Below are 17,415 nucleotides of genomic sequence, written 5' to 3'. Positions count from 1 at the left end.
GTGACATAGCCCATAACTCAGGCATGTGCCCTGATTGGGAATCAAACCGGTGACCCCTCAGTCTGTGGGATGATACCCAGCCTACTGAGCCACACTAGTCAGGGCAACAATATATTCTTTTTCCAGTAATAGTAATCTAGTGGTTGAATCTAGGATCTAACTGTATGTCCATGGAGAAGATAAATTTATCTGACTCTATCATGTAGTAAATGAAAAAGTCTTGGAATGTTCTTCTCAAACCCGGGTTCATGGAGTGTGACTTTGCGTTTTCATTTAATAAATAAAATGAAAATTGTTCATTTACGTCCGTTTTCTCTAAGTAATATACTCAACTTTGCAAAATTCCTAAGGAATTAGCTGGAGTAAATAATGTTTTGAATTCTACGGTATAAATTTGTTCTTAAAACACTGTTTGTCCAAAGCAAGTCTGTACTGCATTATAACAAATATTCTTTGACTTTTAGAAAAGAAATTCATAAAGGAATCAGTTTGGGTTTTACTTCTGAGTGTATATGTTGATTAAAAACAAAGATAGTGTGGAAAGAGGCCTTTTTAATTCCAACAGAGTTTTAAAACATTTTAAATGTTATCACCAAGGCAGTACACTTTAATGAAACGACATTCTACCTCTTTATTTAGTATGAGCTAAGTGTGCCCTCTGCATTCAGGTAAACCTTGTTAGGCAAAGGAAATGTGAAAAGTAGGAGTAATGGCTGCCTTCGTATAAATCCTGGCAAACACAATGAAGGACTGATTTTTACCTAGAATAAGATAGGCATTTAGTCTAACTGGTTTAACAGCATTGAAGATTCCATAATTTCATTGTAATTAATAGATTCTGAGAACTGATTCCCAAAGAGATACATTGTCATAAATTAGTAACTTTAATTGATATTCTTGAAGCTTAATGAGTGTGGTCTTTGTACGGGTTGGTGACGTTGCAGTAATTTATTATTCATTGGTTTCACTTGAATACATCTTACAAGGTCTTCAGGTTTGGAAATCATTGGGAAGGTTATAGTTGAAATTGATTTATGTTTTGTAAAAAAAAGTCAAGCCCAAGGGAAAAAATGAAATGTTTTATAAGTAATAAAACTATTATTTTAACTATAGAACTAACTTAAAATTTTAGAGTCTGCTCCCAATTCTCCAAGAATTGGAAGTCCACTGAACCCAAAGAAAAATACTGAAACAAGTAATCTTCAATCAATATCTAGAGTTTTGTCTACTAGTTTGCCTGACTTGGACTCAGAACCTTGGATAGAAACAAAAAAAAGACATCGTCCATCCCCAGTGAAATTGAAGGTAAGTTGTCGTAAACCAAGTGAAGTGTAATAAATTCTAGTGGAGTTTGTTAGGTACATCTATAAAACTACAAAAAGTTTTTAGAAATTGTAAAAATTGGTACTATTGGCTTTCAGTAAAAACTTGTGGGTTACTCAGTATCTAAAAATAAATTATATGGTATCAGCTTTTAAAATTTATCTTTTCTGGGTAAGGTTTGGCCTTTCTACATGTGACTAATTTAAATTTCCATAATTTAGCTTCTTAGAAGATGACAGTCTAAATTTTGAATTTATAACCCTATGTTATTCATAACCTTGTTAATTATTTGTAAAGTTCTTATACAAATAACCATTTGTAAAGGGTGCACGTCAAGTTTTATATGTGTTTTGGTGAAGTACAATAGGAAAGCAAAAGAGAATTGATTTATTGGTGGCATATGAGGAAATGAGATGGGTCTCATTCCTGGTTAGGAAACAGTAGGGGAGATCCTCGTGGTAAAACTGCATTTTTGGTGGTTGGGTACACAAAGTCTCAAAAGATGATAAAAACCACAAACACAAATGAATACAAGTAAAACTGGGGGGGGATCTGAATAAGATTGATGGGTTCTATCAATGTGCATCTTGTTTGTGATATTGTACAATACCAGCAGGGCTCTCCAACCCTTTGGTGTCTCCGGGCCACACTGGAAAAAGAAGAGTTGTCTTTTGCCACACATTAAATACATTGTGACATGTAATCACAAAAAAAAAAAAAATCCAAAACACCTCATAATGCTTTAAGTAAATTTACAATTTTGCCTTAGGCCACATTCACAGCCATTTGAGCTGCATGTGGCCTGTGGGCCGCTGCAGGTTGGGCACTCTAGTAATTTGCAAGATTGGGGGAAACTGGGTAAAGAATGGAGGAGATCACTGATTTTTATAACTGTATGCGAATGTACATTTATCTTAAAGAAGTTTACTAGAAGTAAACCTGTAAACAGTGCCACTCAGATGATTCAAATATTGAAAATAAGTTGTGTCAGGAAAAGCTCACTAAAAATATTTGGGCATAGATGGGGAAAAGATGAAGAAGGCCACCTCATATTGAAGATTATTGTGAACAGGGCTCCTTCTGCCTAAGATCAAAGCATGAAAAGGGGAGGCACGCAGGATTTAAGAGTGGCTCTCCTCTAAGGGACTGGTAGATGTTGGTATTTTGCCTCACCAGGGTGCGGTTGGTAACTATCTGGAAACATTTTTGGTGGTCTCCAGACTGGGGTGGGAGAGCGCTACTGATCTTGGGAGAGGAAGCCAGGGAAGCTGCTAACCATCCCGTAGTGCACAGGTCACCCCTGCACACACACACACACACACTGTTACCAAGTCCAGCATGTCAGTAGTGTAAAATTTGAGAAATCTTGATCAAAGGTAACTTCTTAATTTGCAATGGTAGTTAAATGTAGCATACTTAAATGTTTATTTTTCCTTGGGGGCATTTTAAAAGCATAACAAAGCTATTCCAAACAATATTTTCTAAAGACCCAAATGAATTTTTTTATCTGTCATGGCAAACCTGGGTAACTAGGGAGGGAGAATAGTGTCCTGGGCTCATTGACAGAAATTTGTACCCTATTTCATTTATTCCAAGAGCTACATTTTTCCTTCGTATTCAGAGTCTTCACATTTAAACATTGCTTTTAAAAATAATGCTTCAGCTTCCTTGGGAAAGTAAAAATAAAAACTTATTCTCTGCAAAAATGAAAATAAAAATAATGCTTCATCTTAAAATTGATAGCATAAGGATCTTTCTAACTCTAATGGAGTCTTTAATTCTTTGCTCAACTTTTTTTTCTTTAGTGCTATTCAGTTACTGTATTTTGCCATGTATAATGCACATTTTTTGCCCAGATTTTTTGAGGGAAAAATAAGGATGCACAGTATACATGGGAGTGATGATTGCATAGCATGGGCAAAATACACTACTTCCCATTTGTCAGTTCAAAGTAACACTGATTTTCTTTTGCAATTTGACTGCTGAACTAGTCACTGAGCACATAAGCTTGATATTATTTGTTACGTTGTTATGAGACATCTTCAAAGCGATAGAAAATTTTCTATTCACAATACCAATTCCTTATTTCAGGAACCAGCATCTCTACTTGAAGAGACATCAAATCAACTACACCTTCCAGACGAACAAGAACAAGAACAACTTGATTTTTTATTTGATGATGAGATGGAACAAATAGAAGGGCGAAAAAACACATGTACTGATTGGTCTGATAATGATTCAGATTATGAAATCGATGACCAGGATTTAAACAAGATTTTGATTGTAACTCAAACACCACCTTATTTGAGAAAACATCCTGGAGGAGATCGAACAGGCAACCACGTGTCTCAGGCAAAAATTACATCTGAACTTGCTAAAGTTATCAATGATGGCTTATATTATTATGAACAGGATCTGTGGATGGAAGAAAATGAAAACACATACACAGCCATAAAGGTAATTGTGTCTGGCCAGCAACTTTCTGCTGATACTCTGGCTTGATTGTATGTTGTTGCTTATATTTTCTGAAACTTTTTTTCTTTTACTTTCATGGGTCTTTATTTTATGAACGTAACCACTAGTTGTAAATTTAAAGGGATGATTCTGGCCTGTTAATTTTCCAGAATCCTATCAGAAACAAATGTAGTTCCCTTTGTGAAGACAGTCACCTTTATTTTAGACCTGAAAGAATTTACTCATTATTTTTATAAGAAAAGTGAACAGCTTAAAAGACAGTTTACAAGAAACTTCAGAAATCAAGCACAGAGTGGCAGAGATAGCATATACAAAAGAGGGTATGGAATGATAGTATAGATAGTCTGGTATACTGCAAATTAAGTTGTATAATTTAACATAGTCGATTTTATTTAAAGGTTTTTATTGTTGGAAAAAAGGTAAAATAGGCATAAAATGAGAAATACTAAGTGGTAAATGTGGCCTAAGATAGACACTTTATCAGAATTTTAGAAGGAAAGGAGAAAGAAAATAGGCCAGAGTCATTATTTTAAGAGGTAGTAGATAGAACCTTTTCGAAAGAGAGGGGAGGTATCAGAATAGGACAGCCAGGTATAAAGAGAGTGGGCAGCCAGCCAACTGCCAACTTCCCACCAGCAGCAGTTGAATGCAAGAGTGGACAGTGTTAATATACCAAGGAAGCATAACTATCACCCTAGAATTGTATGCTTTAAAAAATAGCTCTCAAGTAAGAGGGTGAAATATGAGTAATTGCAACCAGCAGAAATTCCAAAGGTAGTATAAAAGTGATTCCAGACACCAAAGATACAGAACAGACAGCAAAGCAAAGAAAGTGTTAAATATATGAATAAATCTAAAGAAATATTAACTGCATTACGCAATTAAGTCTCAGAGATTTACAGTATCATGAACAGTTATAAATGAGAACAATAAATTAGTAGTATTTAAAGGTACTTTTTAGTCTGGAAAGAAGATTGATTGTTTTTAAAGATTTTATGTTGCTGTTTGAAGGACACCCATATAAAAATAAAATTAGAGGGAATAATATTGAAACTAGGCGAAAGAGAAAATGGAATAAGACAAGAAAAAAGGGAAAGAGGACCTTCAGCACAAAAATAATGTGGTAGATTTAAGCTCAAATATTTAAGTAAAAGAGTGAATAAATATTGTCAATGTATATTAAATACAGCCAAGTTTTATTATTTACATATGCCATATTTTTAAAAAAATGAAGTAGAAACATTGAAAGGAAAAGATTGGAAAAATTCGTACCATAAGGTAATAACCAACCAAAATTAAACTACAGGTTCATTGTAACCTATCAATATTCTGACTGGCATCTTTGCAGAAATTGATAAGCTGATCTGCAATTCATTTGGAAATTCAGGAAAGGACCTAGAATAACCAGAACTATCTTGAGAAAGAACAAAGTTAAAGGATTTATACACAGTCCTTAATTACACTAGTACTACTATAAGGGTAGACATGCAGATCAGTGGAAGAGAATTGAGAGTCTAGAAATAAACCCATGTGTCTGTTGTCAGATAGCTTTTGGCAAAAGTGCCTAAACCATGCAATAGGGAAAAAGTAGTCTTGGGACAAGTACATATTCACATGCAAAAGAATAAGTTAGATGCCCCCTGTAATTTTCCATGCATAAAAATTAACTCAAATTAACACCTCTCATAGCCCCTGGACATAGACAACAGTATGAAGGCCAGGAATGGCCAGGGGCTGGGTAGAGCAGGGGAAATGAGAGACATCTGTAAAAGTGTCAACAATAAAATTAATTAACACCTAAATATAAAAGCAAAAGCTATAGAACTCTTTGCAAGAAAACATTTGACAGTGGTTTCTTATGGCAACAATAGCACAAGCAATAAAATTAAAAAAAAAAATACATAAATTGAATATAATCAAAACTTTAAAATTTTGTACACTATGAAGACAGTGAAAGGACAATAAAAACAATACCATTTACATTACCACTCTGGTACATGAAATACTGAGGTAATTTATAGAAAGAAAATATGTACAAGATTCATGTGAGGAATATTCTAACTCTGATGAAAGAAATCAAAGAAGAACTAAGTAAATGAGAACTGTTTCATTTAGGAATGCTTAATCTTGTCAGTTTCCCCCAACTGGATCTATAGATTCAGTGCAGTCCCAATCAAGATTTCAGGAATTAATTTTGTGAATATTGACCATCTGATTGTAAAATTTATAGAAGCACAAGACCCAGAATAGCCAGTTCAGTATTGAAGGAGAACAGTCAGGACCAAAACTAGGCAACATCAAAAGTTACTGTAAAACTATAGTGATCAAGACAGGGTGGTATTGTTGAAAGAACAGACAAATAGGTCAATGGAACAAAATACTGCAGAAATAGACCTCAAAAATATAGTAAACTCATCTTTGTCAAAGGAGCAAAGGCAAATAGTCTTTTCAACAAGGTGATGGAATAGTTTGATATCCACATGGGGAAAAAATGAGTCTAGACACAGACCTTATTTTTTTTTTTTTAACAAAATTTAACTCAAAATCGATTACAAACCTAAATGTAAAACACAAAACTATAAAATTCCTAGAAGGTAACCTTGGAGAAAATCTAGATGAGCTTAGGTTAGTCAGTGACGTTACAAATAGGACACCAAAAGCACAATCAATGAAGGAAGAAATTGATAAGTTGGGTTTCATTAAACCAAAAACTATTCTGCAGAAGACATTGTCAAGAATGAGAAAAAAAGCCTCACAATGAATGGCAGAAAGATATATCCAGTAAGACTATTATACAAAATATGCAAAGAACTCTTAAAACTCTACAATATCAAAACAACTTGAAGAATGGGCCAGTGACCTGAACAGATAGCTTATACAGATGGCAATTAAACACATGAGAAGATATTCCACATATGTCATCAAGGAAATGCAAATTGAAACACAATATTGCTACACATAGAATGGCCAAAATCTATTACAATGACACACACAATGCTGGTAAGGATGTGGAGCAATAGGAACTTGAATTTATTTGCGGTGAGAATGCAAAATGGTAGAGTCACCTTGGAAGACAGTTTGGCAGTTTCTTACCAGGCTAAGCATACTCTTTATTATGTGATCTAGCAGTCACCCACCTTGGTACTTGCCCATAGGAGCTGAAAAGTTATGTTTACACTAAAACCTGCACATGGGTGTTTATATCATCTTTATTCATAATTGCCCAAACTTGGAAGCAACCAAGATGTCCTTCAGGTTGGTGATTGGATAAATAAACTGATGTATCCAGACAATAGAATATTATGCAGTGCTAAGAAGAAATGAACTATCAAGCCAGAAAAGACAGGGGAGGAACCTTAAACGCATATAACTAAGTGAAAGATTCCATTCTGAAAAGGCTATTATTAATATGAACTGCATGGTTTCAGTTATTCAACATCCTGGAAATGGAAAACTATGGAGACAGTAGAGATGAGTGATTGCCAGGGGTTGAGGGGAGAGAAATACAGATAGGCAGAATAGGAATTTTAGGGCAGTAAAACTATTCTGTATGGTATATATAATGGTAGATATGTGTCATTTTACATGTATCAAAATGCATGGAGTGTACAAGAGACCTGTGTAAACTGTGCACTTTTGGTGATATGTCAGTGTAGGTTCACTGATTGTAAGAAAAAGTAGCATTTGGTGAAGAATGTTGGTAGTGGGTAAGTTGTATGTGTGGGAAGTTACCGAGTGTAAATATATAGCTTTTTGCATAATTTTCCTGTGAAGCTAAAACTGCTTTAAGATTGTCTATTTTAAAAAAACAGGATAATATATTTACAAATCGTGTATTTAATAAAGGACTTGCATTTATAATAGATAAAGAACTCTTATAACTCAATAAGAAGACAACCCAATTAAAATGAAAACTGCCTCATGAGATACCGTTTCATAACTACTGGGATGAGTATACAGTTGGTTCTGGGGATCAGAGGTGCTGACTCTGTGCATTTGAAAGTCCATGTAAAACTTAACTGCAGTCCTGCAGTATCTGCAGGGGATTGATTCTTGGACCCCTGCAGATAGAAAATTCATGATGTTCAAGTTCCTTTTATAAAATGGCAACATGTAATTGACCCCACATTCATGCATTCTCAACCGCACAATGAAGTATTTGATACTAGAAAGAAATGAATTTACTGATACATTAATTAAAAACATTAAGAAACCACTCACAAAGTACCACATATTGTATGATTCTGTTTATATGAAATGACTAGAAGAGACAGTAATTAGGTTGGTGGGTTGCCTGAGAGGGAAGGCTGGGGTTGGATGGTTAGCAGGAATTAGTTGCTTCTGCTAATGGGTACAGGTTTCTTTTTGGAGTGATGAAAATGTAATACTGATTGTGATGATGGTTACAAAACTGTATACTAAAAACAACAGAATTGTGCACTGTGGTAAGTTGTACCATATGTGAATTATATCTTAAAGCTGTTTTTAGAAAAACTAGTAAAAGGGAAGGTATTCCGTGTACATGGATTGGAAGTCCTACCAATCCATGTACATGGAATCTGCAACGTGCTACCCAATACAATTGACAGATTCAGAGGAACTTTATCAAAATCTCAGTCATCTTTTTCAGAAATAGGAAAATCAGTACTAAAATTCATATGTAATCTCATGAATTAAGACCATAAGAGTCAAAAACAATCTTTACAGAGAATAAAGTTGGAAATCTCATACTTCTGATTTTAAAACATATTACAAAACACTGGTCCTGGCATAAAGACAAAAACGAAGGTAATAGAATAGAGAGACCAGAAATAAACCTTTGAATTGACTATTATATGGTAAGTGGTTTTCATCATGGGTGCCAAGACCACTCAATGGGGAAAGGAAAATCTTCTCAACAAATGGTGTTGAGGAAACTGGGTATCCACATGTAAAAGAATGAAGTTGGACCACTTGTAAAAAAGTGTGAAGATTTAAACCGAAGAACTTGAATGATAAAACTTCTAGAAGAAAACATGGGGGTAAAGTTTGAAGACGTTTGATTGGTCAGTGATTTCTAGGACATGGCACCAAATGTACATGTAATAAAACAAAAATGGACAAAAAGCAAAACTTCAAAAGTAAGTGCTGTAGAGGATATAGAGAAAGTGTGGTACCCTTGTTCATTGTTGGGAACATATAGCTGCTATGGAAAACAATATGCTAGTTCCTCAAAAAACTGAAGAGAGATTTGTAAACCCATAATCATAGCAGTATTCACAACAGCTGAAAAGTGAAAACAGTTCAGATGTTCATCATCAGATGAATGAGTAACCCAGATGTTGTTTATACAGCCTTAAAAAGGAAAAAAATCTTTCATATGCCACATTGTGACTCGCTTCTCTTCAAAGATCATCAAAGACATACAGTATGATTACACTTAAATGAAGTACTAAAGGGGTCAAATTCAGAGAAACAGTACCATAGTTGATGGTGGGAGGGGGAAATGAGTTTTGTATAATAGGTAGAGTTTTGCTGAATGGAAAAATTGTGGATCTGTTGCACAACAATGAATGCACTTTATCATTACAGAACTGTATACTTAAAGGTGGTTAAGATTGTGAATTTTACATTACATATTTTTACCCAATTAAAAGTATAAATTATAAAAGATAACTGAGCTACTTACCAAATACGGTAACCAGGAAAGGCTGTTGTATGATGTTAAGAGCAAGCTTACAAAGTAGACTAAAAGACAAAAGATATTACTAGTGCTAGAGTGTCCTTTCATAATGATTACAAGTGAAGAAGTCCGTCAGAAAAGTGTAACTTTCACGGAGGGGGAGTGTAACTTAAAATTTAATGTACTTAATATCAAATATTCAAATGTATGAAGCAAAACCGATAGAAAAAATCCAGTCATAATGAGTGATTTAATTTAGCACTTAAGTAAACAAAATATTAGAATTGTTTTTAGAATCATCTCTAACAACTACAAATACATGTTCTTTTTGAGCATGTCTATAGTACTTTACCCAGCGTAGTTTATAAAGCAAATTTCAAAGCAACGATATTACGTAAAACACATAAGTAGTAGGTTAGTATTTAAATTGAGAAGCAAAATAATAAAACTGTGTTTTAAAACAAAGATACGTTTTAAATAACTCACCAAAGAAGAAATAGTGGAGATAAGAAAGTCTAAGGAGAATGATAACTGAATTTAAGAGGTGCTCCCAAAGACATAGGCTTAAATGCAAAAATATATTAGAAAAAATGCTTGAAATAAGTCAATCCCCAATATTACCTTAGCTGTATAAAAAATTTTCCCTAAATCTCAAAAGCTTAAAGATATTTGACAGCAGCTGTGGGTTAACTGTTGCAGCAGAGAGAGAGAGAGACAGACAGACAGGGAGTGAGTGAGTGAGTGAGTGTGTGTGTGTGCACGCGCGCTGTCTTCTCATTTTAAAGACGGGGCGGCGGGGGGTGGCGAGGAGAGAGTTCTGTCTTCTCACTTTGGGGTTTCATCCTTAAAGACCAGCCCAACTACCGCACTTGTTCATTCACATAGCAGAGGAGATCAACAAGAGGCTAAGCTGCAGTGCAGAATTGTATTCAGAGGAGCTGCCTGGATGTTCTTATGTACATTTGATCACATTCCATTGGCTAAAAACAAATCACATTGTTATGCCCATGGGCTGGGGCTGTAGTATATTCTCAAAAGACATGAAAGGTGATTACAGTGGGTAGATATTCATAATCCCATAATCTAGGGGATGCAGGCTGTGAACAATAATATAATCTCTGACAGCTTCCAAGGAGTTAGAAGTTAGAAACTCCAAGAAGGAAAAAAAAAAAGAAAGAAAAACTGAAGAGTAGAATTTAATTACTTAGATTTAACACAGTAGAGGATTAATCATACCAACACTTAATTCATTGAAAATACTAAAATTTAGGACAAAAAGGAAAATACACATTATCTCTGCAATGAAAATAGAATGCAATTACTGATGATAAAATTTTAAAAGTATTTTAGACCAATAATTTGAACATTTAGATAGGAAACTTTTCTAGACATATATAACTTAATAAACTGACTGGAAAATAGTTGCTTTAAACAATTTTTTAAAATCTTTAAGCCTGAAGATAACTGGCTTTATTAGCAAGTTCTAAATATCGGAATAAGTGTAGCCATGCACAAATATTTCCAGTGAATAAAGCTAATAATAAGGACTCAAATAGCTATTGAATGAGTGAGGAGAAAAGAGGGAATACCTGACTAATTTTATGAGAAGAATATAACCTTTATACTGATAAGAGAACATGAATGAGCAGTTCATGAGAATCAAGCATTACAGGTAATCCTAGGTACAAATACTGTAAAACAATATTAGCAACAAGATCAGCACTGTATTTTTTTTTAAAATAAGTAACCAAGTTTTTGTTCCAATAATGCAAGTTGTACATTAGAAAAGTCAGTCAATACAAAGATGGTCTGTTAGGGTACAAACCCACTGTCTTCTCAGATTGCCAGCCATCTGAATAAAGCGTCCATAAACATTAAAAAAAAATTGGTCAATACAATTATGAACAGATTGAAGAAAGGTTATAATCACTTTAATAAATGCAGAAAACTCATTTGATAAAGTCAACATGCATACATGAGATTTTAGCAACATAGGAATAAAAGCGAATATGTTTAGTTTTATAAAGTGTTTCTGCAAAATCCCAAACAAAACAAACAGGACATTCTGAATGGTGAAATGTAGCTAATCTTGTCATCGCTGTCAAATCTTTCTAATATATTGAATATCTTTGTTAGACCAGTAACACAAAAAGATAAGAGCTTGAAAGGAAGAAGTAAAAACTTACATCAATAGAAAATCCTAAAGTATCTTACAGGTGACTGATTAGAATTAGTAAATGCTTAATAAGTTTTCTAGGTAATTATTTTAAATTCAGGAAATTGTACTAAGCAGGAGTTAGAAAATAAGATCTTAAAAGATACTATTTCTAATAATGGAAAACAATAGTAAAAATCTGTGTATTTTCTATGGCTGCCATAAGAAATTGCCACATATTTGTCATCTTAAAAGAACAGATTTACTGTTAATTTTTGTAGGTGTGTAGTCCAGGTAAGGTCAGCTGGTTTCTCTACTCTGGGTGCACAAAACTGAAATGCGGGTGTTCCTGCCTGGGCTGTTACTATAGGTTTTATGGGGGAATCACTTCCAAGATCATTCTCGTTTGCAGAATTCAGTTTTTTATGGCTACAGGTAGAGTTGATGTCTCATTTTTCTTTATGGTTGTCTGGAGCCTCCCCGCCCCTCTAGGCCACCTGCATTCTAGGTGAAATTTCAGTCTTTAAATCAGCAAGAACTGGTGGAGGAGCCCTGCTTTGCATCTTTCTGACATTTGCTTCTGCATCTCTTATGCCTGAGGTTGGAGAAAGGTCTCTGCATAATCCACAGTAAGATCCCTATCTTAAGGCCACTTATTAGAAATACTTACTGCAAAATCCTTTCATGCCATGTATTTAATGTAGTCACAGTTATAGGAGTTGGGATCTGGACATATATGAGGGGCACTTCCGCCTACCCCAGGGGTAGATCTTTAAAAGGATATAGTACACTTTTAAGGAGAGTATTATAATAATTGAAAGGTGTTAGTAAAGACATAAATAGGGAGAAAAATATAAAAATGTTTGTGGTAAAGAGGGTAGTTTTCCTCAAATTGATTCAAAACTCCAATTCCAGTAAATATTTTAACAGATTTGGTTTTTGTTTAATTATTTTTTCAATTACATTTATTTGTCTCTGCCTTCCCCCCACCACTTTCCCTTGCCCCCTCCCTCTCTCCCTCCCTCCCTCCCTCAACTCTTAAGAGTTTGATAAGCTGATTTCCAAAATTTATATGGAAATGGAAGGGAAAAGAAACTCCTCACACTCCTAAAGGCACAACAACTTTTTTTGCAGAGTAAAGGTATAAGGTAGACTGTATGAATGGTATAGGAAAACCAGAAACAGTTGTATGTATATATGCATGCTTGGTAAATAACAGGTGGAATTGCTGATCAAAGAGAAGATCTGGTTTTTAATATTGAATACATGGTTCTGGAAAAGTTGTGTAGGGAAGAGGCAAAATTATAGATCTCTGCCTTGTAGTGTCAAGGGATAACAGCTAAAGATGTTCATGATCTTAGAGTGGGGAACATTTTTTAAGTGGACAAAAAAGCATAATCTTAAAGGGCAAGATAAAAAATGCACCATAAAGTATTTTTCATTAAACATAAAAAAAAAGTGGACACATAGTGCACAAAGTTGTTTTCTATTAACAATTTGTGGGTGTTGAAGCACTAATTTGTATATAAAGAAGTACAAATTAATAAGATTTCAGTAAAAAAAAAAAACTTGTTATAAGGCATGAACAAGCATTTTACAAAAGCAGAAATCCAAATTATTGAAACCATGAAAAAGTATTTAGCATTAATCAAGAAGGTGCAATTAAGAGTTTTAATGAACTATTTTATAAAACTCACATAAGCAAGGTTAAAATATCAGCCAGAAGTGCCTGAGAGTATTTGGAACAAGAATTTTATTAACCTGTGTGGGAATAAAAAATGTAAACCATACCCTGTGCTCACCATCTCTGCTCAGTAATATGCTCTTGAGTTGCATTGTTTAGACATGGTAGCCATTAACCACATGTGGTTATTGCACCCTCAAAATGTGCCTGGACTAAAATGCAATGTGCTCTAATGTGCAATATGGATTTCGAAGGACTTCGTAAGAAACAAAGAATATAAAATCTCAATTTTTATCATTACTATATATGGAAACAATATATTTGGTTAAATGAAATACTAAAATTTCATCTTTTTAAAACTTTTTAGTGTAGCTACTGGAAAATTTAAAATTGTGCTTCTCATTATGTATATATTTGACAGCACTGCCCTAGAGGAACTTAAAAGTGTTCTTCATCAGAAATAATATATAACATTGAACAACAATAAAAAATTTAAAAAAAATAATATAACAATATAACAGAATTGTTCATTAATTCACAAATTGGAAATAACCAAATGTCATTCATTTTGGCTGGATATGTTGTGGTATAGTAATGTGCTATTATATACTGGTGAAAATGAATGACAGCTATGCACATCTTTACTAATGAATCTAGAAAACAGTGCAGAGTGCAAGAAGTTAAATAAGGTTACATACAGAGTATGATTCCATAAAGCTTAAGAATATGTCAAATCAAACAATGTGTTCTTCAGAACTATATACATATATAGAAGGTAATACAAAGAAAAACCAGGAATGATGACCGCAAGTCAGGTTTGGGGTGGTTTTGAGGGAAAGGAGTAGGACACGCAGGGGTTCTAATATGCTTAACAGTGTTGTGTTTCTAGTAGTTGCTGCCCATGTACGCTTAACACAGTCTCCTGTATGACACATATCATAGCAATACTGAAAACTAGCATGAACGGGGCTATGTGGGACTAGAAGGAGCAAGCTGAAGCCGACTTACTTCTAGAAGCTTCAGGGTTGTTGCTCCTTGGGCTAAAGTCAAGGTAGGTTGAACCTGTCTTTGTGTTTTTGTACCCAGTTGTCTTCCTGTCCAGTGGTCTTCTCGGGGGTGGGGGGGCAGAGGGTGTTAGGAACCTGTACGGTGTTGAAGGCTCTATTAACTGAGAATATGCCTATAGGACTTCCATCCCAGGGATGCTGGGCCTCTGCATCTTATCACTCATATTGCTGGGCCGCCTCTGGGCTTGTGAGGCCCAGGAATTGCCAAGTCCCTTTCTCCAGATACCTCCCCATAAGTAGAAACTTTCAGTTTGAATCTGCAGAACCAGGGAGAGAAACCATTACAACCAGTTCCTTAGTCATTGTATCCTCTGTCCAAGTTGCTTGTGTGGAAACCCAGATGCACTCAGGGTTTTTCCCCTCCTCAGAATTTCAGGTAAAAAAAAAACCTTCAACTTGGGTGCTTCTGAATTCAGTGGTCAGGCAGTTAACCTCATCTTCAGGCTCAGCATCTGCTCTTACGCAGTGTGCAGCTTTTGTCTGGTCCTTGGAGTATTACGTGAAGCTACCGCCTGTGGTTTAAGTGTCAAGTCCCAGAGTTCTCCTTGGATTTATTGGCTTTGTATTGCATGAGAAAACATCTCCAGCTGCTGGGTGGTCCAGGCTATCTAGAGGCACATTATTGGGAGGCTACACTGGAGGTGGGCTCTCTCTCTTCTGCCTTGACCTGGGCAGTGTTTTGGAGTTTGCGGAGCCCTTAAGTCTTGGGAGACCAGAGGACTGTTACCCACTCTGACTTTGCTGACCATGTTGCTGTCTTCTGCTGCATCCCCCTTACCGATGTGCACAGGTGCTGTCTGCATTTGTTTCCTGCTGCGTCTCCCTTTACAAATGAAGGCAGGTCCTTTTGTTGCAGACGGTGAGAGGAACTTGTGCAGAGTCTTTGGTACATAAATGAAAATGATGTACAAATTCACCAGGAGATGCCACATCATCACCTGGCAGGCAGACACAGTGGCAACTAACTGATTTGGCAAGAAGAGAGTACCCAAAGTTCCCCCTCACCTCACCAGAGAAGAACACCAAGTTGAGAACTCTTTTGGCAAAGCTGGGGCCTATTCCTGACCAGGAGTCAGCCCATGTGCAAGTTCCACTAAGTGCAATTTTGGACCAAAAAGTATCTTCTCTGAACGTCATTTAATGGGGATCATTCTTGTCCTCTCTACCTCATAGGGTTGTAAAGACTTGACAACTAAAAGACTCTGTCCCTCTCAACATCTTGTCAGGTTTTGTGTTAGGCTTTGCTAGGGAATCTAAATTATGTCTTACTATAGGATGATGGCCTTATTCTATAGCATGGCCTAAATTTTAAATCATATCTGGGTTTCAATGCATGGTTAACAAGAGGTTTCTATTGTATTCTGGGTCAGGATGCTCCATCTTGCAACCCTGTTGGACGTTTAGTGTGTTTCTTCAGCTCAGCCCCATAGCAGCCACTTTTGGATATGGCACAGGGGAGCTTGTCCTCCAAGCATGTGGCTCAGCCTTCAGCCAAGGACTTCACAGTGCTTTGATCCACAGATTCCACTGCTTAAATGGATACAATCTTCTTTTAAAACAGTTTAATATTTATTAAATTTGATCATTTATACATCCTAGGGAATATGTTCCCTATAATTATCTCAAAAAATCCAAAATTTTAAATATATAGCCACTCTGGTAAATGTGTTACCTCATTGTGGTTTTAATTGGTATCTCTCTGATTACTAATAATGGTGAAAATATTATATATTTAATATATTTTATCTGGATAGCTTCTCTTGTGAGGTGACTATTCAATTCTATTGCTCATTTTTATAGAATTTCTTTCTCTTACTGATTTGTAAGAATGTCAACTGCATAACTTGCCTTTTCAATCTTACACTGTCTTTTGGTGAAAAGAAATTTGTTCACATTTTTGTCAATCATTTCCCTTATTCTGTTTCTTTGTTTGTTTGTTTGTTTGTTTTGTTCAATAGCCCTTCCCTACTTAAATATCATGGAGGTGTAGTATCTTCTAGAAATTTATTTTGACTTTCACATTTAGAACTACAATACATTTCGAGTTTGTGTGTGTGTGTGTGTGTGTGTGTGTGTGTGTGTTGTGTGAGATAAGGATAAATGTGCATTCTGCAGACATTGCATGCACTTATGTCTATTTTAGCCAAGTTTCTTAACTATTCTGTAGAACCATAAACTATGCAAGGGTGTCCAACCTTTTGGTGTCTTTGGGCCACACTGGAAGAAGAACACATGTCTTGGTCAACACATTAAATATACAAACACTAATGAAAACAAAAAAAATCTCAATGTTTTAAGTAAATTTTTGATTTTGTATTGGGTTGCATTCATAGCCATCCAGGGCCTCATGTGGCCTGTGGGCCACCAGTTGGACACCCCTGTGAGTGAATCTCATAAAGATAATTTTACATAAACTAAGTCATTCATCATGATTGCATTTTTATACATTTCAAAAACAGGCAAAATGAACCTATAGTGTTGGAGTCAACATACTGCTTATCCTTAGGGAGAGTGGGAGAATAGTGACGGGAAGGGACAGGAAGTATACTTCTAGGGTGCTAGTAATATCTTCACCTGAATGCTGGTCACACAGTCACTTTTGACTACGCGTGGAGGTGTATACTTACGATTTATGCACTTCTCTAGTGTGTGCATGCTTCTGTGTATATGTATTATCTTAATGAATTAATTTTAAAAGTTGAAAACAAACATACCGTTGGTGTTTCCATCAGAGTAAAAGCTATGTTATTTATCTCTGGCATGTGATAAACATAAATGTTTACTGAAGTGAGAGTCACTAATAGCAAGCTCTGTAGCAAGATTAAGGGACAGTGAGGAGTAAGGATTCTGAATTAGCTCAAAGAGCTTATTGAAGACTTTTAGGAAAGTAATTTTGGTAAACAAGTTAAGAAATGAAGTAATCATTTAAGGCGTTTTTATAAGAAGAAGACAGCTCCTAGTTTGAATGTGAACTGGCTCTAGTAAACTGTGTCACAGCTCAAGTAACAATTCATGTTTGAAGACAGAAGGAAAACATTGTTCCATTAGC

General features: G+C 35.4%; 1 protein-coding gene across 5 annotated transcripts in view; it reads left to right on the top strand.

The window, feature by feature from the left end:
• Positions 1-17,415, top strand: part of LARP1B (La ribonucleoprotein 1B) — a 70,026-nt gene that overhangs the window by 31,047 nt on the left and 21,564 nt on the right. For 3 of the 5 annotated variants that reach the window (XM_054563280.1, XM_054563290.1, XM_054563298.1), the window contains exons 10-11: positions 1,133-1,305; positions 3,415-3,780. In XM_054563280.1, coding sequence (XP_054419255.1) covers positions 1,133-1,305; positions 3,415-3,780 — 539 coding nt within the window. Of the gene's footprint in view, positions 1-1,132; positions 1,306-3,414; positions 3,781-17,415 lie in introns of those variants that run through there. The other 2 variants (XR_008528267.1, XR_008528266.1) reach the window with 2 other exon arrangements.

Source organism: Pteronotus mesoamericanus, unplaced genomic scaffold, assembly GCF_021234165.1.
Source record: "Pteronotus mesoamericanus isolate MK-2021 breed Mesoamerican mustached bat unplaced genomic scaffold, CSHL_Meso_final contig_163, whole genome shotgun sequence".
Lineage (NCBI taxonomy): Eukaryota > Metazoa > Chordata > Mammalia > Chiroptera > Mormoopidae > Pteronotus > Pteronotus mesoamericanus.
The sequence above is the reverse complement of the archived record's forward strand: the minus strand, read 5'-3'. Positions and strand labels throughout refer to the sequence as shown.